A 27230-nucleotide genomic window follows, 5' to 3' on the forward strand; every position below is an offset into this window, starting at 1 on the left:
ATATGACAAAATAAGATCTTGGTGTATAACTCTTAAGAAAATATTTTCAATTCAAGTTTACTCCTTGGTTTATTATTATTTATTTATTAAGGCACCTCATATTACAGTTAATATTTGAGTTTCTTGGAGGAATTGTCAATCGTATGCCATGGATAACCTACACCTTAGGATGGTCAGCTGCTGCTTTAATGGGTTGATTTACAGCCTTCCCATCTTTTTCTAACTGACATGGCTTTTAGTTTCCTGATTTACTGCTGGCCTAATGAGGTCTTGGCAGATGTTAAGCTCAATCCCTGTCTAAAGAATGTTTTTTTCCTTCAGAAAGTTTTCTACTACCCATATCATCTATGTGTGTGTGTGTCATTATCACAATTTTCTTTCATTCCCTTTCCATCTAAGAGAATGCCAACATCCAGGAATGATGCCCTATAGGGTGATCATTTAATCTATTGACAATTTCATGGTGTAAGAAAATTTGCTTAATCACTTATCTATTCCAATAATGAAAACTACCTTCTGATTTTTTTTTCCTGTTCTTCTCATAAATGATTTTCATATAACAGGCCAGAACACACAACACCTGTCCGTTAAGAACAGAATTACTAGGCTTTGATTCTTAGTAGTGGTTCCTTCTTTTGGGTAAATATGAGAATTGCTTTTGGTCTAATTACTCATACTTTTAAAATAACTACTTACTAATAATTTCAAGTAGGTAATGTATGTGTGATTATTTAGGAATATTAGAAGGAAAAACCAATCTAAAAATACACAGGCTAATATCTTATTCTTTATTTCTGGCCTGAACCTAGAAAATTTTGTTTGGTATTTTATATCCTGGTATATTACTCTTTGATGAAGTTTGTGTCTTAGTTGTTGGGTCATACCCATTTTTTTGTTTTTTTTTTAATTTTGTTTTTAATTTTCAAGGTTTTGCGGGGGTTTATATATTTTTGCTTCATGATCCATGCAGGTTGTTTGTAATAATAAGACAAGTACTAAGGAGACCATGTAAATACAAAGATATATGTGTAGATATATTGATGCATGCATCAGTTGTATTGCTATTACATATAGATGCAGATCTTGATATATACATATTTGAAATTTCTAAATTGTTGGCTAGGCAAGTTGCTCCTTTTGCAGATCGATTGTGATATATTAAAATATTAATTCTCAGTTAAGAAATATCTAAACTATACTAAACAGTCAATTGCATTATCTTTTGATGCCTTGGGAGCATTTTATAGAATATATCTTGTCTCAAACAGGATGTGTCTCTCAAAGGTCTGTTTCAAAAAATCTTGTAAATGTAAAGGAATGTCAATGGTGGTTCAAAGAGCCACTGTTTGTGTTGCTTAGAGTGGGTAGTGGATAGGGAGGGCTATCTAACAATGGAATGATGAGTCTTGATCACAATTAAGTTCAACAGGATTGGATCTACATTTGGAAACCATATATGAGTAGACCATATGTCTACCTTGGGTGTGATCTTTTCATGAAAGTCACCTATCTGTTATGTTGTGACACAGTTATGTACACGACTTAAATTAATTAAAATCGTATGAATTGTAAAATTCATACAATTGTGAAATTGTATGAATTGTAAAATTCATACAATTGTGAAATTGTATGAATTGTAAAATTCATACAATTGTGAAATTGTATGAATTGTAAAATTCATACAATTGGGAAATTGTATGAATTAGTAAGCTGAGGATTTCAAATGATTATTGAATTCACTGATGAGTGATTTGTATATTAGATGTGTGGTTGAGTTAATGTGCACAAAACTTTGAGAAGTCAAACTAATATGTTACTTATTGTTGAACTTCATTAACCATATTTTACACCATATTAAATCTGTCTTCAAAACATTCGTGTAAATGGATATTACATTTCAAATGTAGAAAATCAACATACTAAGAAAGAACAGGTCTTCAAAACTAAAGACTCAAAATGTTAAGAATACATACTACATTGGATTTCTGTTTGTCTAGATATTTCAAAGCATAGGTAAGAGAAACGTTGGTTATTTCATGTATATGAGAAGAAAGAATTTCTCCTGCTAGTTTAAAATTTGAAAAAAATAATGTATTTCAGTAGGCACTTCTGTCCTTTTAGTCTTTCCTCCCTTTCTTTTCTTTTCCTCCTCCATTTCTCTTTTTCTTCATCTTTCTATCCCACCTTCTTCTTTTACAGAGCCCCTCCTTTTCTCTGCCTCACTAATCTGAGAAGTTTTTACTATGTAATAAGCATTTCCTATTTTAATTAAAGTTTTGAAGTTTACTTTTAAAAGCAGAGCTTTACTAAAGGAAAAATACCTCTATTAGCTTACATTTAAAATCCTTTTCATCATGATGAGGGTAATTATCTGTTACTTGTAAGAAGTAAGCCACAGCTAATTTCTGACTGCATACATGTTTAAAGTAACTTAGAATCACCTTGGGACAGTTCTGACGTCTCCTTGTGTAATGCAGCATTCGTACTCTTCACTAGGTGTTCATTTTAGCTACAGATGCTTCATATAAAACAGGATAGAGTAGCTTTCAAAAGGATCCACACATCAAAGTATAACTAGAACTCTGGTTTTTACGTTGCTTAAGGAATCCTTAATGGAGTAGAACTAACAAATTTGCTCTTCCCTCTAACACATTATCGTTTTAAAAACTTTTTTACTTCCATGCCTTCCTGAGTCATATCACATATAATTGAATAGATTTATTACTTTGGAATGTTTTAACAATGTCCACATTAAATAATATAGTAATTTATGTTCTGTGTAAAGAAGGCTTCCTTTAATTATAATTAATTCTGGGGAATAATGATCTGCTTTTGGAACAATAAATAAAATTCCTTAAATAAAGAACTATTTTTTAAGTTGAAATACACACTCTTTCACCCATTTTGTAGTTCAGCTGATAACTCTTCATAAGTGTTGTGATAATAGCTTTTAGCCACAGTTTATTCTCTTCTGCCTCAGCACAGTCTTCCATTTCTCAGCTGGATAAACTGTCACTTAAGTTACACAAGAATTAATCTTTGCTGTCTATGGTCCTCCTAGACCCTTATTTAAAAATCACCACTTCAGTGTACTAAATAGCAAAATGTTTATGCTATTTTAAAACTCCCATTGTGGAAAGAAACCTGCAATTCTGACTTGCTGAATTGGTGGTATTGGAAAATTATCTTGAACTAAAATTCTGATGGGATATATTAGCCTACTTTGGATTCTATAGACAGTCCTTTCTTCATATATTGTGTTCCAAAAATTTGAATCTGTAAAGGAGATAGGACTTGTATTATAAGTAAAAACAATTCCTAGGATAGGCTACATAATTAGTAATGAAATTGAACTATGATATTGGTACTGTAAAGCCTAACCTGCACTTAGAATATCGTTTCTTTACCATTCTAGATTCTAAGTCAAGAATCTGTGAGAGGAAGAGCCCCTCTTATTGCAGAGTCCCTCCTCTCCATTCGGGTCTCAGCAGTGTGGGTTGGAATCAGAGGTTCCAAGCCAGCAGGAAGGAAGTAGGTAGATGAGGAGTTCCTCTCCTACCCTGACTGGTGGAGTGGGTTCTGGGAAAGCTCAGAAATAATAGACGTAATGAGTCTACAAGCTGGGCAACAGTTGATCAATAAGGACATTTTTTATGATCCAGACACCCAATTTGGTAAGATAGATTAATTCTGTTTTATATAACCCTTTATTATTAAATTCTGAATTCATTTTAGTAAGCCCCACCCACCCCACCCCCCGCCGCACGCCCATGCTTTAAACTAGGTTTTATAATTTCAAAACTTTCGGGCTTCATTTTTTTATTTTTATTTTTTTTTGATACGCGGGCCTCTCACTGTTGTGGCCTCTCCCATTGCGGAACACAGGCTCCAGCCGCGCAGGCTCAGCAGCCATGGCTCACGGGCCTAGCCACTCCGCAGCATGTGGGATCTTCCCAGGCTGGGGCACGAACCCCTGTCCCCTGCATCGGCAGGCGGACTCTCAACCACTGCGCTACCAGGGAAGCCCTCGGGCTTCATTTTAAGCATCAGAACATGATTTTAAATGAGTTAAACAAATTAAGGCAGAGTTATTTAAATTCCCACAGGCAACTTTAAAATTGGCACGATGCTATACAACTTTTTAAAGAAAAATTTATAATTTTTCTGAATTGATGAGGACAGGGATATTTCTCTGATCCTTATTGTTTGGAAACTCTTGACTTTAAAAATTTTAAATTTGGGCTTCCCTGGTGGCGCAGTGGTTGGGAGTCCGCCTGCCGATGCAGGGGACACGGGTTCGTGCCCCGATCCCGGAAGATCCCACATGCCGCGGAGCGGCTGGGCCCGCGAGCCATGGCCGCGGAGCCTGTGTGTCCGGAGCCTGTGCTCCGCAACGGGAGAGGCCACAGCAGTGAGAGGCCCGCGTACAGCAAAAAAAAAAAAAAAAAAAAAAAAAAAAAAAAAAAAAATTTTAAATTTGTAGAGGTGGTATAATTATTGTTTTTTAAGAACTCATGAAATAAGCATGGTTTGATGAATAGTTGTAAATCAAACTATGATGAATCTGAATTATCACCCCAGAAGGACTCCCCCCACTGCCCACCCATTTGAGGACTTTTTACATTATGTTTTCTTTTTAATAATTGCTTTATTAAAGTATAATTTTGATATCATAAAGTTCACCCTTTTTTTTCTTCTGGCTGTGCCGCATGGCATGCGGAATCTTAGTTCCCCAACCAGTGATCAAACCCAGGTCCCCTGCAGCAGAAGTACAGTCTTAACCACTGGGCTGCCAGGAAAGTCCTAAAGTTCACCCTTTTAAAGTGTACTATTCATTGATTTTTTAAGAATATTCACAAAATTGGTGCAACCATCACTGTTATGTAATTTCAGAACACTTTTATCACCCCCAAAAGACCCCATACCTGATTAACAGTCACTCATTCTTCCTTCCAGCCCATGACAAATTCCCCCTCACCTCCAGTTGATGGCAACCACTAATCTACTTTCTCTCTCTGTCTCTCTATGGATTTGCCTATTCTGAACATTTTGTGTAAATGTAATCTTAAAGTATATGGCCTTTTGTGTCTGGCTTCTTTCACTTTCATTATATTTCCATGGTTCATCAATGTCGTAGCATGTTTCAGTACATTCCTTTTTATGGCCAAGTAATATTCCACTGTTTGGAGATACCACATCTTGTTTATCTATTCACCAATTGATGGTTATTTGGATTGTTTCTACATTTTGGCTGTTATGGATAAACATTGCTGTAGACAATAATGCACTAGTTTTTGTGTGGACATATACTTTCAGTTCTCTTGGGTAGATACTTAAGAGTGGAATTGCTGGGTTATGCGATAATTCTATGTTTAATCTTTTGAGGAACTGCCAGACTGTTTTCCAAAGCATGTGCACCATTTTACATTTCGCTAGCCGAGTACGAGGGTTCCAATTTGTCTACATCCTTGCCAGCACTTGTTATTTTCTGTCATTTTAATTATAACCATCTTAGTGGGTATGCAGGGGTATATCGTTTTGGTCTCAGTTTTCACTTCCCTAATTACTAAAGATGTTAAACATCTTTTCATATGTTTAGTGGTCATTTGTATGTTATCTTAGGAGAAATATCTTCAAAGCCTTTGTTCATTTTTAGTTGGGTTGTCTTTTTATTACTGAATTATAAGAGCTCTTTATATCTTCTAGACACTAATTCCTTATCAGATATATGATTTGCATATATTTTCTCCCATACCATAGATTTTATTTTCATTTTCTTTTTTTTTTTTTTTTTTTTTATTTTCATTTTCTTAATAGTGTCCTTTGAAATACAGAGATTTTTAATTTTGATTAAATTCAGCTTATTTTTTCTTTGGTTGCTTGTGCTTTCAGGTTGTCTTGCCAAATCCGAGGCCATAAAGATTTCCTTCTATGTTTTCTTTCAAGAGTTTTATAGTTTTACTACATTGTTTTTCTTCATATGTTTTTTAGAGTAGTCAAGGGCTATGTTTTTTTAATTTCTTAATCAGCAGATTACTTTCAACAGTGAGATCTGTAAAATGTTTATCACTAGTTTTTATTTGCTACTTGTAAAAAATTCACAAGAATTTATGAAATCTGCTTTTGATGATACTTCAGTAGGATAATTTTTTTAAATTATTTGTATCAGAAACAAAAATATCAACATTCCCATATTATAAACTTTATTTAGCATTCACTGTAAAACCTACAGACCTTGCTCAGAGGACTGAGGATCTTTAGAGCTTCACTAGCTCCTGGCCCAAGTTTAGAAACACTTTTCTAGTGGATAAGACACTTGACTGGACATCAAGAGAACAGAATTTTAATTCTGAGGTCAACACAACCTCTTTTACCCAGATGTTTCTTCTTGCTACTTGGATTTCTATATTTGTACAAATTAAATGTGCTGCATAGTTATTTTATGTAATTATACCATAAAGATAGAAATAATCTGCATATAAAAGTATCCTTTGATTCTTTAGTCAAAAACAGCTTATTAATTACATTACTCTTATAGTAGCCTACCTTTTAGTATGGCTTTTAGGTAAAATGAGAAAAGATATTTTAAAGCTCTTATAGATAATGAAATTTAAACTATGATTCCCCAGGTATGGTTTTGAAATCTTTCCAGAGAAACCTTAGAAGAATTAAGATAATTATTACTAAACACATCAATCCTAGCTCTTTTATAGGAAGCTTCTCAGTTGGCCACTCTACTAATAATTTCAAATAAAACATTTTAAAGCCATATAACTTGTTTTATGAATTAGCTCATAAACAGCATCAAATTGATCTCAATCTTGAGTAAGAGGGATATGGTACTTCCCTGTAACACATTTTATTCAGTGAAAGGATATGAGGAAGACACAAACTGTTGCCTGTATTTGAAGAAAATTTGCCTTAATTATTTATGCGGCAAAATATATTTGGTATTGTGTAGGCAGAAATACAATAAATAAAACAATTTAAATAAGACAAAACATAAACTTCAAACCATATGTGTGGATATAATTCTGATGGGTGCTTTCATTTAATCATAGTCTCAATTAAGACACTGCTGCTTTGAGAATTAAGTGTCCCTGACTATAATAATGACAGCTTTTCAAATGTTAATTATTATTTTTCAGAGTTGTCAGGAATATTAAAAGTGGACCTCAGACTCTGGTAGCATAACTACAGAAAGTGCTTATTTTCAAGTCTCCTATTTCCCTACATAAAGGATAAAAGTAGTCTGATTAAGTGGCACAGACTCCCCCCTCCCGCTGTCCTCCCTGTCCCCCTACTTCCCACCACCAAAAGGACTGTTTACTGTAAAGGTCTAAAAGCGTTCATTTGAAAATGGCCTGTTCTTTTTACTTAATGAGGTATTGTAATTGTGTATATTCTTAAGCTAATTTTAACATGAGGCTTCTTTTGAAAAGCATGTGATGCAAAATTTGACATGCATGAATATATCTAAGGCCAGATATGCATGTGACAGTTTGAAGCACATATCATGTGTCATTGTTGGTAAAGTCTGTCAGCATATCCTCTGTAAACCCCTATTTTCTTTTTCTTTGTGCCACATATTTATTCTAATGAACAAGACTTCAAAGGGAACAACTCATGGTTGGATACCAATTATTTTTTATTCTCTCTGTTTTTGGTTCTGTATAGACTAGATAGTGTTACCTTTCTTTGGTCCACATTTAACCGTGGTTTTAAAGGGAGAAATGAAAGGAATTAATCATTGTTAAAACACCTGTTGCACTAGGTGTTTTGTGTATCTCATCTTCTTTAATTGTTACAACAGTCATTCAAAAATATATATTATTCCCATTTTTCACATTTAGAAACAGACTCCCAAAGGCTGATGCAATTTGCCTTAGGTAGCCAGTCAGTTGTGTTGTGAGATGGGATTCCAACCAAGCCCTTGCTAATTCAATGCATTTGACATTCCACGCTTTATGTGCTAAATTTGTAGGCCATTTTGCTCCCCTTATCCACTAATTTCTCACAGGTACTGTTATATTCCATCTGCCTCTGAATATTTTAGTGGGGAGGGGCATATGAAAGGGAAGGATTAGTACTGTACTCTGCCTGAAATAGCCTTGTCTCTTTCTCTGTTTTAAAAAAAAAATTCTCCATTTCAAGTTGGAAATGGAAGACCTATATTCTCTCCTTTGTTTTCATCTTCTTTGGAAACTCCCTACAATTTTATTTAATACATTACATTCTACCACACTTAGCATATTTTACTTTGAACCTACTGGTATATCTTGCACACTTGTAAAGTGAAATTATGTAACCAGTTTTTTGTTTGATGTTTGTTTGTTTGTTTTTTACTTTTGTTTTTGCTCTAGCTGCCAAAAAGTCCAGAGTTAAAAAGTTTATGCTTGGGCTTTTAAATTTTCTCATAGCACTTTGAACATATTTCTGTTATCACTTAACACTGTTACAATTATTTGTTTATGTGTGCATTGTTCATCTTTGTATCTACTAGCACAAGTGATACCTTCATAAGTGCTCAACAAATGTATAAGGAATGAAGATTTCTGATATATTTACCCCTGCCCTCTGGTTGTTAGAGATCCTGGACATGGGTACTACTACTGGGATAATTCTTTTTGTTTGTTTGTTTTGTTGTGTTGTGTTGTGTTGTGGCTGGACTCTTGACTGTCTGGGTCTGGGCTGTTTGGGGGCAGGTGGGGAGACAGCCATGAGGACTGTGCCTAGTTTCCAAGACCACAGGGCTTCACTGGACTAGGCAAAAATTTACCCAAAACACATGAAATCAGCCTAACTCTCTAAAAATAGGAAGTAGGAAGTGCATCTAAGAAGCCAGAGATGAGAGCTGCCAGTGGGGTGAAGTGGAATCATAGTCAGGAAAAGAAGATGTGATCAGAAACTGGGAGATTTGGGAACAGGCTAGGAAGCAGAATTTGAAAGGATGTGGAGGGAATGTTTCTGGATGGAGGCTGTGAGCACTCTTAGGGGGTGGGACTAATTTTTGAGTTACTGGATTAAAGGAGAGCTACTCAGGGCTGGTCAGAGAGCTCTGTGAGGGGAGTAACCCTGCTCATTTTCTGCTGAATACCTTTAACAACTGCCTGGTACAGTAAAAGAGGTGAATTAAAGTAAGAATAAACAAATGAATTAAGGAAACAAATCTATTTTCAGATCACACAATCTATCCACATCCCTTATATCCACTCTCTCCATTTTCTTTGCCACCACACAAGTTCTTATCCTCATTATTTCTCAGGCTAACCGAAGAGACTCCCCAATTCTCCAATCTCTTCCAATTTTAATTTATGTTATAGACTGTAGCAGGATTAGTCCTTTTCCCCTCTCATTCAGTTTCTGTAAACTAAAAACAAAAACAGTTCACCCAATCCTCCCACCCCCACACTCCCCGCCTCTGGCAACCACTGATCTGTTCTCTGGATCAGTGAGCTTCAGGTCTGTTGGTTTGTTGGTTTGTTGTTTTTATTTTTTGGATTCTGCATATAAGAGATGGGATCATTCTATCCAAGACAAAGATGTGTTAATAGTTTTTGTTGTTATTATACGCATGCTTTTGCTATAAGCAATCTCAAATCCTTTTTTTAAAAAAACATTGACAGGAAATAAATGTAGTATTCTTTGTTGCAATTTATTTATCTTTATATCCTTGTAATGCCTGTCACATTACAAGGATTAATGGAATATCAGTGGCCACATGATTCTCAAAAGTAAAGTATTGTGGTTTTTTTCTACGGATATAAGGAAAGTTTTATTGGTGTTCATCATGTCACCATTTTGACAATAATGAAGGCTTCACTACTTATTATGTAAAGCTTTTAAAATATAGTAAATTTAGTTATTTTAAAATTGTGTCAGTGAAAATGCACTGATTTTGATGGCACTAGTTGGTGGAGTTTTTAATATTGGAAGTAACTTTACAGTTATATGTGTTTTATTGGACTTATAAAATCTAGTGTTTCCAATGCCTTTCAGTTCAATTTATGCTAGTTATAAATATAGTAGGTTTGCATAAAAATCAGAGCAATTTTTTTCACTTCTTGATATTTTTATAATTTATTCCTTTTCCATATTTAATTCTTCTAAAACACATAGTACTATCTGTATAGTCAATGAAATAAATCTAATTACATTCTCTATTAATAAGTAGGCATTGCTAATTCGTTATAGTTCAATATAGCTGATTTTTAAAAAAAAATCTAAAAACCTAACAAGTGAACTCCTTTGATATACTTAAGCAAGTCTTGTAAACCAAATTTTATTTACAAATATAGTAAACCAATTATCCTGACTCATAGGACTTAAAAGCAAAACATACAAAGTAGCTGATGATATCAAAACTTGTTGCTGTACCTGGAGAAATACAACATATATAAAGTATCAATATAATATTTATTTCCTCAGCCCAACCAAGGGCTTAGAATACCAGTCTAAGGCTCACTGGACCAAATGTTATGGATTCAGTTTACAGCGAGTCAGATCAGAGATCCTGAACCTGGGTACTACTACTGGGGTGATTCTGTCCAAGCAGTTGTAACAAACGGGGTCCCTTGTCATCATGAGGTACTGCCTGATGTATCAGTAGGAGACCCACGCACCCCCAGCCTTTTAATTAAGGGCATTTATAAGTTTCACAAACAAGTGAATCATCACGCATCTACTGGGCATCTTTTAGGTTGTATCCTTTCTGAATTTTTATGTTTTTCTCTTTCATAACTTTTAATCTCTTTGTTTCAGTGAATAGAATCTCCTTTTCCTATTGGATATGATTCTTTCCTCTTTAAGGTCACTAACTCCATGGTCCATGAACCAAATGTGTCCAGCTGTAATTTGTCATTTTCAACAAACTAACATTTCTAACTCATTATATTGATACAATATATATTACCAAAACAACAAAATCAGCCCTAATGCTATGTAGTAACAGTGTGATGACAAGATTAGTATATCTTCTTATCCATATTTTATATTACAACTCAATATAAAATACATGTTAGTGTTTAATAAATTTCTTTTGACTGTCAAGTCATGCTTAATAAGAACAGTTACAGCACTTATTGAGCAATTACTGTTCACTAGGCATCCTTCTAAATGCTTTTCATAAATTAACATGTATAATCTTCACATGGAGTTGTAACAAATGATACAGAAACATCTGTATACATACTCTTCACCCAGTTCCCCACACTGGTGACATCTTCTATAACTATAGTAAAATATCATAGCCAGGAAAAGTGACGTTGATACAATCCACAAACTTTATTCATATTTCATTAGTTTTGTTCCAACACAAAGGCTACCCTTTTATAACTCAGCCTCCAACCTCACTTTCTCCTTTCCCTGACCTCTGACAACTACTAATTTGTTCCCCATTTCTAAAATTTTATCATTTTACTAATGTTATATAAGTATAATCATACAGTACATAAGCTTTTGAGTTTGGATTTTTTTTCACGTAGTGTAATTCCCTTGCACTCCATACAATTTGTTGCATGTATTAATAGGTTTTTACATTATTATTACTGAGTAGTATTCTGTGGTATAGATATACCACAGTTTAACCATTCACCTGTTGAAAGACATTGGGATTGTTTTTACTATGAACATTTGTGTACAATTTTTTTTGAGAACATAAGTTTGTGCTTCTCTGGGAGTACTCAAGAGTACAATTGCTGGGTCATATGGTAAATATATGTTTAGTTTTGTAAAAAACTACCTTACCCTTTTCCATAAGAGCTGAACTATTTTACATTTGTACTAGCAGTGGTACGAGAGATCTCGTTTCTCCACATGCTCACCAGCATTTGGTATTATTACCATTTTTTTATTTTAGACATGCTGGTAGGTGTGTAGTGATGTTGTATTGCTTTAATTTGCATTTCCTTAGTGGTTAATGACATGTCAAACATCTTTTTTTATTATTAATTAATTAATTAATTTTATTTATTTATTTTTGGCTGAGTTGGGTCTTTGTTGCTGCGCATGGGCTTTCTCTAGTTGCGGCGAGCGGGGGCTACTCTTTGTTGTGGTGTGCAGGCTTCTCATTGCGGTGGCTTCTCTTGTTGCGGAGCACAGGCTCTAGGCATGCAGGCTTCAGTAGTTGTGGCATGCAGGCTCAGTAGTTGTGGCTCACAGGCTCTAGAGCGCAGACTCAGTAGTTGTGGCGCATGGGCTTAGTTGCTCTGTGGCATGTGGGATCTTCCTGCACCAGGGCTCGAACCCACGTCCCCTGCATTGGCAGGCAGATTCTTAACCACTGCGCCACCAGGGAACCCCTCAAACATCTTTTCATGTGCTTTTTTGCCATATGTATTTCCTCTTTGGTGAAATGTCTGTTGGTGTCTTTTGCTTATTTTCTAATTGAATTCTTTGTGTTCTTTACTGTTGGATTTTTAGAGTTGTTTATATGTTCTGGATACAAGACCTTTGTTGGATATGTAGTCTTGCAGATATTTTCTTTCAGTCTTGTCTTTTCATCTTCTTCACAGACTCTTTTCTAGAGCAAAAGTTTATTTTGATAAGGGTCCAGTTTATCAATATTTCCTTTTATGGATCTTGCTTTTTGGTGTTAAGTTCTAGACTAGTTTTGAATCTAGTCCTAAAGTGACTTTGCTTTTTTTACCCTGCCATATAAAAACATTACAGCATAAGCTGAATTTCATGATTCTGGACCTTTTAGCATCTAGACAAGTGAACTTAGAGAAAGTAGATTAAAACTAAAAAGAAATAAAATTTGAGTCTGCTAAATTGGGACAGTATTAAGTTAAAATATTCGTTACAGTGCTCTAAAACTATTGATCGTGGTGGTGGTGGTGTTGCAGTGGTAGTGTGTGTTTTAGTGTGTATTTAGGTGGTTGTGTGTACCATGATTGTACTCTGTATATATTTTATCTCAGAAACTCTGCAGTGTAGTTATTACCTCCATTTATACTCATGCATATGTGTGCAAACTTGATTCAGTAAAATCTTACAAATTTAACTTAAAATTTTTACAAATTTAGTTCCTCTGCTTCTGTTCAGTATATCTCCAAGGTAAATCAACAGCATAACTTTTTCATACAGGAAAAAGTTATTGTTACAGTGATGAGGGTGCCTGAGTAAATAAGGGATGGGACACAGGCAGCCAGTAGCATCCCAATTTTATATACATTTGATGTGTTTAAGAAATGACTAACATATTTAATTTAAAAACTAGCAAGGGCAGTTTCAAATATGACTTTACCAAGTCATATTATTTCTCATGAGAAAGTAATTCTGTTTCTTGAAAGTCCCTGAAATAATTTGCATATTTACAAATATATGGCTAGATTAAGTGTTGTGGTGTAGTTCTATTACAGTGGCTTTCTTATCTATCAGGCTAAGGTTCGGATTACCATGGATATTGTTAGCATTATCTGGTTTTATGTATACTAAATCAAAGTTTAAAGAATTCATATTCGTGGAGTTTTTGTATTTTTAAAATTCTTGCTATATTCAAAGGGAAAATAGCTTTTAAATACTTCCTAGTATAATTTAGTCTTCTCTGCTTAACTCCAACTTAGGTTTAATGAGATCTGTTAAGAAATTTATATGAATTTACCCTTCATTCCCATTGCCCTTCAGAACCTCTGTACAGTAGTTGAATTCCTGATCTGTCTGTGGAGGGCTTTTGTTTTAAGGCTAAGTAACTCTCAAAAATTGAGTACTTTTCATAGTCTTTGGTGTAACTTACTCAGACACTTAATAGCTCTTTTCTAACATACTAAATTTTTAAGAATGAGAATATAAGGTTTTTTTTAATATGATTTTTAAAATAAATTAATTTATTTATTATTTATCTTTGGCTGCATTGGGTCTTCGCTGCTACACGCAGGCTTTCTCTCGTGGCGAGCGGGGGCTACTCTTTGTTGCGGTGTGCGGGCTTCTCATTGCAGTGGCTTCTCTTGTTGCGGATCACAGGCTCTAGGTGCGCGGGCTTCAGTAGTTGTGGCTCATGGGCTTAGTTGCTCCGCGGCATGTGGGATCTTCCTGGACCAGGGCTCGAACCCGTGTCCCGTGCATTGTCAGGCGGGTTCTTAACCACTGCGCAACCAGGGAAGCCCGAGAATGCAAGTTTTTAAAGGCACTCGAGTAAATGTTAAACAGAAAATGTTTATTAGATTTTTTATTGGGGTATCTTAATAAAAGTTTTTATTATTTGAAAAACAGCAGTTTACTTTTTTTTTTTTTTTACAGCAGTTTACTTTGATGAGAGTTTTCTTGGTTACCATTCTACAGAATTTACTTAGAATATCTGTTAATAGTACTGGGGCTTTCCCCCTCCCCCCAAGCAAATAGCATTATAAAGGTTGTTGAAGTTATACCTTTATTATAACTGCTCCACTTTGGGAGAGAGTTGAAAAAAGAGAAGTACAGGGAAATTACAGGCCATTTTTTCTAGGAATGGGAATAGGGGAGAATTTCTGTTTTTTAATATGTGGCTATGACTACTCAGCCTTTCCTGTTTAGCATATTTTTTCAAATTATTATAATATGTATTATATTATTAGAGCTAAGCCACCTCATAGTTCTGTCACTAAGTAAGGGGCGAATGAATCTTGAAAGGATTTATTTGGCTTTGCTGAAAACCTTAGTATTTTCAGATCAGAGCATGGATGATACATTTTAACTTTTTTTTAATTGGGGGTACAGTCCTGCCCCTCCTTTTCTACTGACCGGGTCCTAGTTGTCATCACATAGGCTTGCATTACTCAGGCAGCCTCTCACCGATCATCCTGATGTTACCTCTTCACCAAGTCTTTGTACACAGAGCTGCTTTCCATTAGCCTTCAGAAAAAGCCTCTTTCATCACGTCACTTCCTTTGCTAAAAAGTCTTAAAAGCCTCTTCATTGCCTGGAAGATAGAAAGCCCTAAGTGGGTGGTGGCTATTTTAAATTATTACTGCAGTCCCCTATTCATTTCTTTTTTCTCTGAATTCTTCTAACTTTTATTATCTTCACATAGTTAATCCTTGATTGTGCATGATATCATGCTCAGTTTCACCTGTGGGAAAAGTATGAGCTTCCTAAATTGAAGGGTATCAATCACACTTAAAAAAATTTTTTTTATTGGTGTATAATTGATTTACAATGTTGTGTTAGTTTCAGGTGTACAGCAAAGTGAATCTGTTACACAAATACATATATCCACTCTTTTTTAGATTCTTTTCCCATATAGTCCATTACATAGTATTGAGTAGAGTTCCCTGTTCAATCATACTTTTAAAAAATGAAGAGTTCAATTAGTGAAGTGAATTGCATTGTATTCATGCATATTTGTTAAAATTTTAGTTTTTTTCATACTTTCCGTATATGCTCAACTGTGTTATTGTAACACCGTTTTTAACATTTATTATGTATTCACTGAACACACAGTGTAAAGCCAGGAGAGGTACTCACATGCTTGCACCACATCTAGCTTTTCTTACATCGTAGTTTATGTCTGCACTTAAAATCAGATGATTTTTTATCAAATCTGGTAAAAGTTATCTTGAAGAAGTTGAGATATACCTCTGTGATTTAAAAACAAACAAACAAGCAGGGACTTCCCTGGTGGTCCAGGGGCTAAAACTCCACACTCCCAATGCAGGGGACCCGGGTTCTATGCCTACTTGGGAAACTAGATCCCACATGCATGCCACAACTAATGATACCGCATGCTGCAGCTAAACATGCCGCAACTAAGACCCAGAGCAGCCTAAATAAATAAATAAATTTAAAAACGAACAAACAAACCAACCAAAAACTTGTCTTTAATGGCTAGGTATTTGAAATCATTTTCTTATAAAATATAAGGTATTACTCTGTTCCTGTAGGTTTTAATGATTTTTCATTCCAGGAAGCTTAAAACAAAAACTTAGCATCTTAAAATGAAATAGCAGTTAAGACTTGTGGTGGGTATTATTCTCCTTATCATTTACTTATTCTGTTCTTGGCAGTTCTCCTATTCCCAGAATAAACTTAAGAGGTATGGAATGTCCCAGATTTCCAAAGAAACTGGGTGCAAGATCATAGAACTCATAAACGACAGTGCTATTTATTCATAGATTGGCTGATTCCAGAGCCTCTGCAGTCTGTCATGGGGAGGCTTCATCATTGTTGTCGTGCTTCTAGAGAGGGAGTTTGAAAAAATAAAACCTAATTTTTTGAATGGGTAAGACGTTGAAAATATTAGCAATAAATTATGACATAGTGCTAATAACAATTGTCAGAGGAAATACATCTACTATTTTGAAATTTGTTGAACCTATAGAAAAGATAAAATAATGAAACAACTAAGACCATATAATACCCTTCACCTGGATTCACCAGTAATTAACATTTTTTCACATTTGCTGTCTCTTTCTACACACATACTCTTTCTCCCTCCCCTCCCCCAACCATTGGACTGTAGGTTTCAGACATCATGGTACCTTACTCCTAAATACTGGATCATGAATTTCTTAACAATAAGGATATTGTCCTTATAAACATTATCACTCCTAAGAAATTTGACATTAATTTAATAATATTATCTAATGTTCATTTCGTATTTCCCCATTTATTCCAAAAATGTCTTTTATAGCTGATCTTTTTAAATTTCTTTCTCCAATCCAGTATTCAGACTTCGTGTTTTGTATTTAGTTGTTATATCTTGTCAGTCTCTTTTAATCTTTTTGTATTGTTTTTATTTTTTTAATGCCTTTGACTTTTTTGAAGTGTTCAGGCCAGCTGTGTTTAGAATGCTGCACGTTCTGAATTTGTTTTATTGCTTCCTGTGATTAGATTTACTTGAGTTTATGTTAAGCATTTTGGGCCATAATACCACATTTGTGATGTTATATGCTTCTGATTACACTATATCAGAAGACAGCTAATGCCAGCTTTAAATTTCTGATCTATTAGTTCATAATTCGCAGCAACAGAGACTTAATTGTTTGAAATCTTTTTTCATTTTTCAAATAGACAACAACTGAACGGCCTTTCATTCAGAAGCTTTTTCGTCCTGTGGCTACAGATGGACAATTGCATACACTAGGAGATCTCCTCAAAGAAGTCTGTCCTTCTGCAGTTGCTCCTGAAGGTAATATAATCAGCAACATTAAAACATTTCTTTCATTTCTCTTTGTTACTGAAGTAATGTAAGCATTCTATATTTATAGATAACATTTATTAGTTACTTCAGGAAGATATTTTCGTTATCTTGTAAGGAAAAATCTTTTGAAATTAGAAGCACTTGATATTTAACTTATTATTTTATAAATTATTGACACTAAGAGAATAAGAATTTCACTCTCTTTAGCAAACTAAAATATACTTTTAAAATTACTCTCTTATATTTCTGGGGCCTTGCATCTTTCATTGGTGAATTCAGTTTTGGTAAACATTATTTTTAATCTTGCATTGTGTTTCTTCATTCTAAAGGAATAAGAGATAGTAAAAAAAAAAAAAAGAAAGAAAAGGTCTTGCCTTTGGTTGATTTTTTTTTTTTTTTGCGGTACGCGGGCCTCTCACTGTTGTGGCCTCTCCCGTTGCGGAGCACAGGCTCCGGATGTGCAGGCTCAGCGGGCATGGCTCACGGGCCCAGCCGCTCCGCGGCATGTGGGATCTTCCCGGACCGGGGCACGAACCCGTGTCCCCTGTATCGGCAGGCGGACTCTCAACCACTGTGCCATCAGGGAAGCCCCTGGTTGATATTTTAAAATTCAAAATATTGAATAATGGATACGTATTTTATTTGAATTTTTTGCTACTCTTTAATGTTTTACTCAACATTGTTCTCTGAGGCTTTAACATTTCACAAGTCCAGTCAAGAACTTGTCCTGTTTTGTAGTCCTCATTTTGTAGCTTAGGTTAAGATTGTTTTCCTGTAAGCAGAGGAAAAATATAAAAATCACAATTCTCTTTTCTTAACTGCAACATAAGGAACACTAGGAAAATGCAGAAAACTAGGGGTGAAATGCTATAGACCCCTAACTCATAGAGGCCACTATTGACACACACATGCAGATATACACTTGAATATTTGAGAGGGGGGGTGGGTGTATAAAATTATATGTCCTGCTGCTTTTTTCACCTAACATAACATGATAGTCATTAAAAATTCTTTAAAGCTATGTTTTTAAATACCAGCACTATGGTCCTTTATATCAATGTACCATAATTTGACCATCACCCTGTTACTGAATGACTTGTCTTATTATTGGTTACACTAAGCTGTAGGGGAAATTTCAGTGGCATATTGCTGTATTTGTTAATATATTGCCTAGACTTGGATTTATCATATAGAAAAACATGTAAAACTTGCCACTTTAAATCCTTTATGGGAAGAGGTAAGGCATTAGTAAATACAACGGTAATACTTCAGTAGATAATGCTGTGTTTCTTATTAATATATCCTAAGTTGTGGTGATGGCAGTATTATTTACATGACTTGTAACTATATCACACAGTTCAAGAATCCTATAGTATCTATGGAAATGGTTTGCCTATTGAGTAGAATTAGAAATAGTAGGATTGAGAGGAATGTTGATATTCTAGCCTAAAGGACTAACCAAAGACTATGGAACTCAAAATGTGTGCTATTTGGCCTGTGACTATAACTGTTTTTCTTAATTAAATATGCTTGCCTTTCCTGGCATTCCTATGTATATCTAGCACTTTGAAAATACACAAAGGCTCAAAAGGAGGGGAGAAGAGGGGCATCTGAAATCCCATGAGAACCAGTTCCAGAAGGGATCGATAAAAAGAATCATTGACCACTACCCAAAATTACGAAAACTGAGCACGTTTCATTGGTTTAAGAGGTTACTAAATAACCTCTTAGTTCTAACCTCTAATAAATAAACCTTATAGTTTACTAAAGGTAGTAAACTATATTTACTGTGTCATTTGTCACCACTGTACTATACTAGTCAAGGTTTTTGATACTGTCATACACATCCTCATATCTCTAATCATAGGATAATGCTATCTCATAATCCTAATCTTCTTTATTGCTATGTAGTTTTCATTTTCAGTAAGAGTTTGTGTTAAATAATCTTTTTGCCATTCAGTGATTTTTATTTTTATTAAATTTATAGAGTTGTGCAGCCATCACCACAATCTAGTTTTGGAATATTTCCATCACCTCAAAGTTCCCACGTGCTTGTTTGTAGCTAATTTCTGTCCCTGCTGCTACTTATAGACAACTACCGGTCTGCTTTCTGTCTCTGTAATTTACCTCTTTTGGATATTTCACATAAAGGGAATTATACAAAATTGCAACTGATTGTTTTCACTTAGCATAATGTTTTTGGGTTTCATTCATATTGTAGTATAAATTAGTAGTTTGTTCCTTTTTATTACTGAGTAGTATTCCATTGGGTGTATGTATCACATTTTGTTTATTCACCAATTGATGGGCATTTGGGTTGTTTCCACCTTTTCACCTTTATGAATGATGGTGCTCTGAACATCCACATACAGGACATATGTTTTCATTTTTCTTGGGTAGATTCCTAGGAGTGGAATGGCTGGGTTGTATGGTAAGTTTATATTTAATTTTTTAAGAAGCTGCTAAACTTTTCCAAAGTGGCTACACCATTTTACAGTTCTACCAGCAATGAATGGGGATTCCAGTTTCTTCACATCTTCATCAATGTATATATTTTTTGTCTTATTATAGCCATCCTAGTGTTGTGTAGTGGTATCTCACGTTGGTTTTTTAAAATCTCCCTAATGACTAATGATGTTGAGTGTTTTCACGTGCTTATTGTTACTCATGGATATATTTGATGAAATGTCTTATGTAAATCCTTTTCTCATTTTTTTCATGGATTATATGTCATATAATCCATGAGTTTTGAGAGTTATTTATATATTCTTCATACAAGTACTTTACCAGACATGGTTGGTAATTATTTTCTTCTAGTCTGAGACTTACCTTTTCATTTTCTTTTAATTAATTAATTTATTTATTTATGGCTGTGTTGGGTCTTCGTTTCTGTTCGAGGGCTTTCTCTAGTTGTGGCAAACGGGGGCCACTCTTCATCTCAGTGCGCGGGCCTCTCACTATCGCGGCCTCTCTTGTTGCAGAGCACAGGCTCCAGACGCGCAGGCTCAGTAATTGTGGCTCACGGGCCCAGTTGCTCTGCGGCATGTGGGATCTTCCCAGACCAGGGCGTGAACCCACATCCCCTGCATTGGCAGGCAGACTCCCAACCACTGTGCCACCAGGGAAGCCCTTCATTTTCTTTTGAAGAGTAAAAAATATTTTATTTTGATGAAGTCCTATTTATCAAGGTTTTTTATACATGTGTTCAGTTAAATAATCAAATACTTTTTCTAGTAGACAATACACTTGTATAGTTCCAAAATCTAAAAGTTTATAAAGGAATTTAGTGAAAAATCTCTATCTCAACTCCTATACATAAAACCCTGACTCAGTTCCCCTCTCCAGAGACAACCAGTGTTGCCATTTTCCTGTAAATTCTCACAGAGATGGTTAAGTAAACTTTTTAGTTTTGAACTCAAGTTATAGAAATTTAGACCGGGATATTCCCAGTAACTTTAGGAATAATCTTATTTTTCCAGTCATTTGATCCATGCTATAAGGGTTTTGTGTGTGTTTTTAAAATCTATTTAATGTCTATTTAGCTACATTCTTGAAGATTCGGGAATATAGACTAGCTTTTCCATTTGAAGTATAATTAAGAGATTAATCATTTTTATTGCTGTCAGAGACGGGACCCACAGGCTGCCCCCACTGCAAGCATTGGCCTTCAGTTATTCATTTCTCTGCACTGTATTTTTCTTTCATTTTGAGTACTTTGCAGTATTTTAAAGAACATTGAAGAAATGCTTTTATCAATTAAGGGTAAATTGAAATTTAAGCTAAAGCGTAATGTTGAAATGGCTACCTGATTGTACTTTTCTTAGATGTTTTTTGACAATCTTCTTTCCAGAACATTGTCATGTAAAATGTACTTCTGTATAAAATCCTTGACTATTGAGTGAGAACATCACAATAAGACTAAACACCTTAATAAAACTGTTCTACTGTAAGGCGCTAGCCCCCCAGCTGGCAGCACAGTTATCAACAAATCCACAGAATGATGAGAGAAAACCTTAGTGGAGGGAGAGCAGGAAGAAATTGGTTGGGTGTTAATTTTGTATTTGACATCTTTAAAGAATCATATAACTGTTGAACCTTAGAGTTATTTTAGTTCAGTCTCTTAGTTTTTTAGATGATTTTCTAAAGGTCTCTTAGCTGCTTAATTGTAGAACTAGGTTTAGAACTCAAGTCTCATCTCCTGGTCCGTTGGTTTTTCCACTTTACTATGCTACCATTTATTTTCATTTTCACCTTTTCAATCTTTTTACTTTTTTGTTTATTTTAAGATAACATTCTGGGGGCTTCCCTGGTGGTGTAGTGGTTGAGAGTCCGCCTGCCGATGCAGGGGACGCAGGTTTGTGCCCCGGTCCAGGAAGATCCCACATGCCACGGAGCGGCCGGGCCCGTGAGCCATGGCCGCTGAGCCTGTGCGTCCGGAGCCTGTGCTCTGCAACGGGAGAGGCCACAACAGTGAGAGGCCCGCGTACCGCAAAAAAACAAACAAACAAAAAACATTCTGAAATGTTTGCTTTTTCCTAACTCAGTTTATTCTATGATTTGTGTTTAGTACCTAATCTGGCCTACGTGCAAGACCTGCACTTTCTTTCAGTGTTCCCTGCCGTGATACTAGGGACCTGAGCTTCTGTTGTTACTGTAGTGTTCTTGTGTATAATTCTGGCTACTCTTCTTGTTGACTTTATGAAAATGCTGTCTATGACATTCTGACATGTAAATGAAAAGCAGTCACATGGTTTGAGCTGACACATTTGTCAGAATGCGCCTTTGTGCTTTTTTGCCATTCCTACACCCAGATCACAGTACATATACAAAGTTACTGTGGTCCTGCACAAGAATGGCAAACACATTTGTGAGGCTTTTTTATTCCTTTAAAGACTCTTTATTCTCTCCTAAATTTTTTTAAACATTTTTTAAAAATTTATTTATTTTTGGCTATGTTAGGTCTTTGCTGCTGCGCGCAGGCTTTCTCTTGTTGTGGCGAGCGAGGGCTACTCTTCGTTGCGGTGCGTGGGCTTCTCATTGCAGTGGCTTCTCTTGTTGCGGAGCATGGACTTAGGCGCATGGGCTTCAGTAGTTGTGGTTTGCAGGCTCAGTAGTTGTGGCTCGTGGGCTCTAGAGCACAGGCTCAGTAGTTGCGGCCCATGGGCTTAGTTGCTCCGTGGCGTGTGGGATCTTCCCGGATCAGGGCTCGAACCCGTGTCCCCTGTGTTGTCAGGCGGATTCTTAACTACTGCACCACCAGGGAAGCCCTCTCCTAAATTTTTAACCTGCCCTACCTGCCCATCCATTCCTAAAGAATACACAAGGTGACTCCCCTTGTTTTTTGTGTTTTTTTTAAAGGGAGGGCGGTGAGGTAGCCACTCACAGCATTAATCCACTAACCTGCCTCTTAGACGGATATCTTTTTGTGACAGACTTCTGTCACATGTTTGTATCCATCAGGGAACATACACATACCATACACACACTTCATTGAAATGATGTAAATAGTACGTATACTTTTAAGGTACTCTTGATGGTACCTTTCATACCAGGAGGAGGCCACATTTCTAACACCAGTATCTTATCTTTGGAAAAACTTTTATTTGCCTCTTCCTTTTGTCACCTCATTGGAAAATAACTGTCAGTCATTTCAGGATCTATGGGGAGTATTCAAAACATCAAGTCACTCTTTCAGTAAAAAACTTTACTGTCTGGTTCAGTACACCTGTGATATTGTCCGTTGTGAAGCATTTTGAAACACCTGCATTCAACTTAAGTTGAAAGTGAAAGACTTTAAGATGGGGTGTGTATGGATAAGAACTAGCTGTCATCACATGATTACAAGAGAAAGTGCTTCATAAAAGTTATGTGGCACCATTGTCTACTATTCCTTACAACAAGTGATTCATGCATGAAGGAATTTTGCCTTATTTCATCATATGAAGGTAGAATGTACTAATATGCATGAAGATGTGCTTTAGGTCATTATTCTTGTAACTAATGATGAGCTGCTTTATGTGTTTCTTTTTTTTGTTTTGTAAGTGGCTAGATAAGTTAGCCAAGGTAACAGGAAGTAACCAAAGGTGAACTCAGGTAAATTTTTTTCTGTGGTGTCAGCAGTAGTTAAAATGACTCAGAGAGCTAAGCTTCTGTAGCAGGCTTGAAGTGAAATTTCTTTCTTTGTCCATTAGAAACAACATACAAAAATTTTTAAAAACCTAAAACTAAAAATCATAGCTTTTATTCTTTTACTTTGGAGAATACAAAAATCTTATAAGCTTTGCCCAATCATGTTTCATTGTTCAGTTTTCTAATGTAATGTATAAAAACCTAGTAAGTTAGGGTTATAAAAATAATAATGTCCATTCTCACTTTTATAAGTTTATTTCAAAGTTCTGGTTGATCATTCCTCTATAACAGTTGGGCTCTTGTAATCCTGAATTTATATTTGGTATTGTACAAATGGAGTGTGTGTGTAGGGAAAGGCTTACATTCAGTGGCAAATTAGTCAGGGTTCCCTGCATCTCTCTTACCAGCAAGTAGTCTTCTTGCTGCTTGCCTTTTTCCGTTTCTGCCCTGCTTCCTGGGATTTTATACTCTTTGAGCCCCTTCCCAACTACCGTTTAACTTTTGGGTTCCATTTGATGTTGTAGCTTTCATTATTTGTCAGTTTCTTCACATCATACTGTCTTCTGACACTGGGGTTACTAAGATGTCCCTGCTTTTAAGAAACTTTAGTCCAGTTGGAGTGGACAGAAAGATGCACAGATGTGATATGTGTAGGAATGGAGATACGCAAAAGATATTAGGAAGATTTATTGTCTTATCCATTCCAGAGTAGGCAGTAAAGACTGAGCTAAGTCTTAAAAGATGAGCAGAAATTAGTTGCAAAGGAGGGACCAGGTCACAGTGTCCCACTGTAGTAGAATCCTTCTCTAGCTACCTAGGGGCTGGTTGCTCAGGGGTAATGTCTGGTCTGAAATGCTGACCTAAAATGTCCCTACTCTATTTCCTGAAAGACTAGCTTTATTTTTCTACTTTTCTCCCATAAATGTGGACAAGACTTTCAATGAGGTCAGAGATGTGGGGGGAAAGTATTGAGGAACTAAGTGACTAAAATTGATCTTTTATTTGCTTAGTACAAATCTTTTTATTTGTACAAGTCTTTTATTGTACAGATCTTTTATTTGTCAGTACATTAGAGTATAATTTTAACAACTGAGGCTAGGTAGTCATAATATCCCATTTAAGTAGTCTAACTTGAAAATTATACTGCTTTATTTTTGACATGCTTTATGAGAAACCACAGAATAGTTTCTATAAAAAGTAAGGAAAGATGGTGCATTCACATTTTTTTCTCCTTGGCCCCATAGCATATGATTAGATTGTTTTATAAAGTAAATCAACTGTTTGTTGTAACAGCTTTTTTCAGACATAAAGCAATTAGAGAAAAGAAACATCTAAATCTCACATTATTCTTCCAAGGTGGATCCTTCAATTTGAACTTCAAATTGGCACTTTTGTCAGCATGATGACACTGACCCCCAAAGAGGTGGCATTTCAATTTGCCAGTTCATGCCACAGAAACATAAAGCCTTCAAACCCCAAACTTCATCAGAATGAGGGTTTAGGAGTAAGAATAATAATCGTTTTACAGTTTCAGTAATTCTTTTTTCACTCATTTAAAATTTGTTTTCATTCTACTATCCTCTTGTACCTTCATACAAAGGTATGATTGATTGATTTAGAAGATCATTTAGTAGTTGCTTTTTTTTTTAATGGTTCTTACTCAGTAAAATAAGGGTGTTACCTGCTATGCACCTGATAGGATGGTTGGAGGGTTTAAATGAACAAAAGATTTGTTTAAGTGAGATTTCATAATCTAATATTTTTCACAGTTTTACAATTAACATTTTTTTGTTTTCTTATGGTTTTGTTAGTATTTTTTCACAAATAACTGTACTCATAAGAAATTTACCAAGTGGAGTTAGCAAGAACCAGTTTTATTTTTTCTTGTTGTCATTTGTTGATAATCCCACTCTGCAGAGATAAGTACGTGTTGATATTCAGCCTCTGCACAGAAGATATAGATGTAGGATGAGCTCTAAATGTAAACTGATGTTGGAACCGCTTATACCTCAGGTTATGGCAAGAGTTCCATGCTACTGAGTTTTAAACTGTTTTTAGAAATTACCTTCTGGATGTGATTAGGAATACTCTGGTAAGACATAAGTAAGCTTATCTCCATAGTCACTGCATCCAGCTGGACTAGCATATACTTGTTAAAACATGTTAAAAAGGAAAAATCTTAAGGCAAGAGGTCCGGAAGTGTTGCTGCTAGTGAAAGCTTTTCATTTAAGACTATAAGCAACGAATCACATATTTATTTGAAGTTTCAGCTATTCACAAGTAACCCTGGAAGGCCCATTTGTAACTCCACTGAGGTACCGTGAGCCTGCCATGTGGGACTGGGTCATTGGGCTGCAGTCTCATCCTGACACTCTCTACTCTTCATTGTTTTCTCTCTCTGGGTGTAAAAGAAATGATACAGTGTCATTCACAGTGGTAATACAAGAAGTTCTTCAAATGTAGCCCTCATCAACAAAGATCTACTATATTCAAGTCTGGACGGAAGTAACTTATAAGGCTTATTTTAAACTTGGTAATTATAATATATTTTCTTAAATGTATCATTATGTCATCAAATCTAAACTGAATCGGACTCTTCGCCTTGTTTGTTTGATTCTCCCTCCATCTCTGTGCTTTGTCCCAACACATGGGTAACATGGACTAATTTTGGTGGTACAGAATCTGTTAATGACTTAACCCATTGACACATGTCTTTTCTAAAATGAAAGAAATAATAAACTGATTATTTTCATTATTCTCCATTAGTGAAGATGGGATTACTAGGCCTGTCAGGAGATGCCTCTGATTTCCTTTATCTAGATCCCAAGAAGTTAAATGAATTAACTTGACTCCTTCAAAAGTGGGAACAGATCTTACACAATTAATATTTCATCTTTAGCACTAAAAAACAATTCCCTTAACAAAATAATAACACATGCAGGCAATTAAAAGCAAGTCATCTCTTCATTAAAACAAGTCCTGTGAGACCTTAATCTGACCATATATAACAGTGTAATTACTGCCTGTATTTTAAATAAAACAATTAGTTTTGAACTATTCTGTAACTCATAATTGACAAATATTAATGGGCCCTATTACACCCAACTAGAATTACTGGATCATTTTATAAAATTAGTTCAAAAACATTTGAACCTATATTTTCAAAGTTTTATTTTTGGGGGCAGGGGTTTCTTGAAGTGAACAAGTTTTAATTTCTAACTTGTACCACACTTTTATCTTATCAGGAGGCATTTAATCAGTTTATGTAAATGGTCTCACAGTCACTTAATACAATGTTCTTTTTATAATTATAGCTAATTTGGGGGGGTTAAGTTTAAATTTTGGTTTATTATCTCCTCATTAAGAAATATAAAGGTTATAAACAAGTCAGTGAAAGAATTAACATAGACATGTTTTGAAAAATCTTACACAAAATGTTAAGAGTCAAGGCTTTGGTAATATTTTGGACAGAAATAATGAAAATATATATAAAGATAAAATTTACGCATGGGAAAAGATATTTGGTATATATTAACTGTGATATTCTATGTTCATTAAAACCTATACTACTAAATGAGCATAGATCCGGAAGAAGTTAATGTAAGTATTTTTAAATGGGTTTGTATTTCTCTGATAAACAGCACTCTCCTTCTGTTTGTGATCATAGGATAAAAGCTCTGTACGCTTGTATATGTTCATTTTTACTGCTACATCATGTAGTGTGCTCTTAAGATTGAGATCTCATTCCCCAGGAAGCATTTCTGTCTAAGATTAATTGCCCTTTTAAAATCAGCGTTTGATGTATTCCTTTGGCTATATCCTGGCTTGGTTTAACCCTCTTTGACCTGACCTCACTGACTATTATCGCTGAGGCTGAGTCAAAATCCTTCAGCATGATGTATGCACTTCAGATTTCAGCCTGTGGTTTTTCATGTCGATGGACTCAATTAGTTGGCGTTTTACTAATGAACATATCAGAAGTTAA

General features: G+C 35.3%; 1 protein-coding gene across 4 annotated transcripts in view; it reads left to right on the forward strand.

The window, feature by feature from the left end:
- Window positions 1-27230, forward strand: part of ATG5 (autophagy related 5) — a 122790-nt gene that overhangs the window by 87201 nt on the left and 8359 nt on the right. For 3 of the 4 annotated variants that reach the window (XM_060115236.1, XM_060115235.1, XM_060115237.1), the window contains one exon: window positions 16987-17104. In XM_060115236.1, coding sequence (XP_059971219.1) covers window positions 16987-17104 — 118 coding nt within the window. Of the gene's footprint in view, window positions 1-16986; window positions 17105-27230 lie in introns of those variants that run through there. The other variant, XM_060115239.1, reaches the window with a different exon arrangement.

Source organism: Mesoplodon densirostris, chromosome 12, assembly GCF_025265405.1.
Source record: "Mesoplodon densirostris isolate mMesDen1 chromosome 12, mMesDen1 primary haplotype, whole genome shotgun sequence".
Classification (NCBI taxonomy): Eukaryota; Metazoa; Chordata; class Mammalia; order Artiodactyla; family Ziphiidae; genus Mesoplodon; species Mesoplodon densirostris.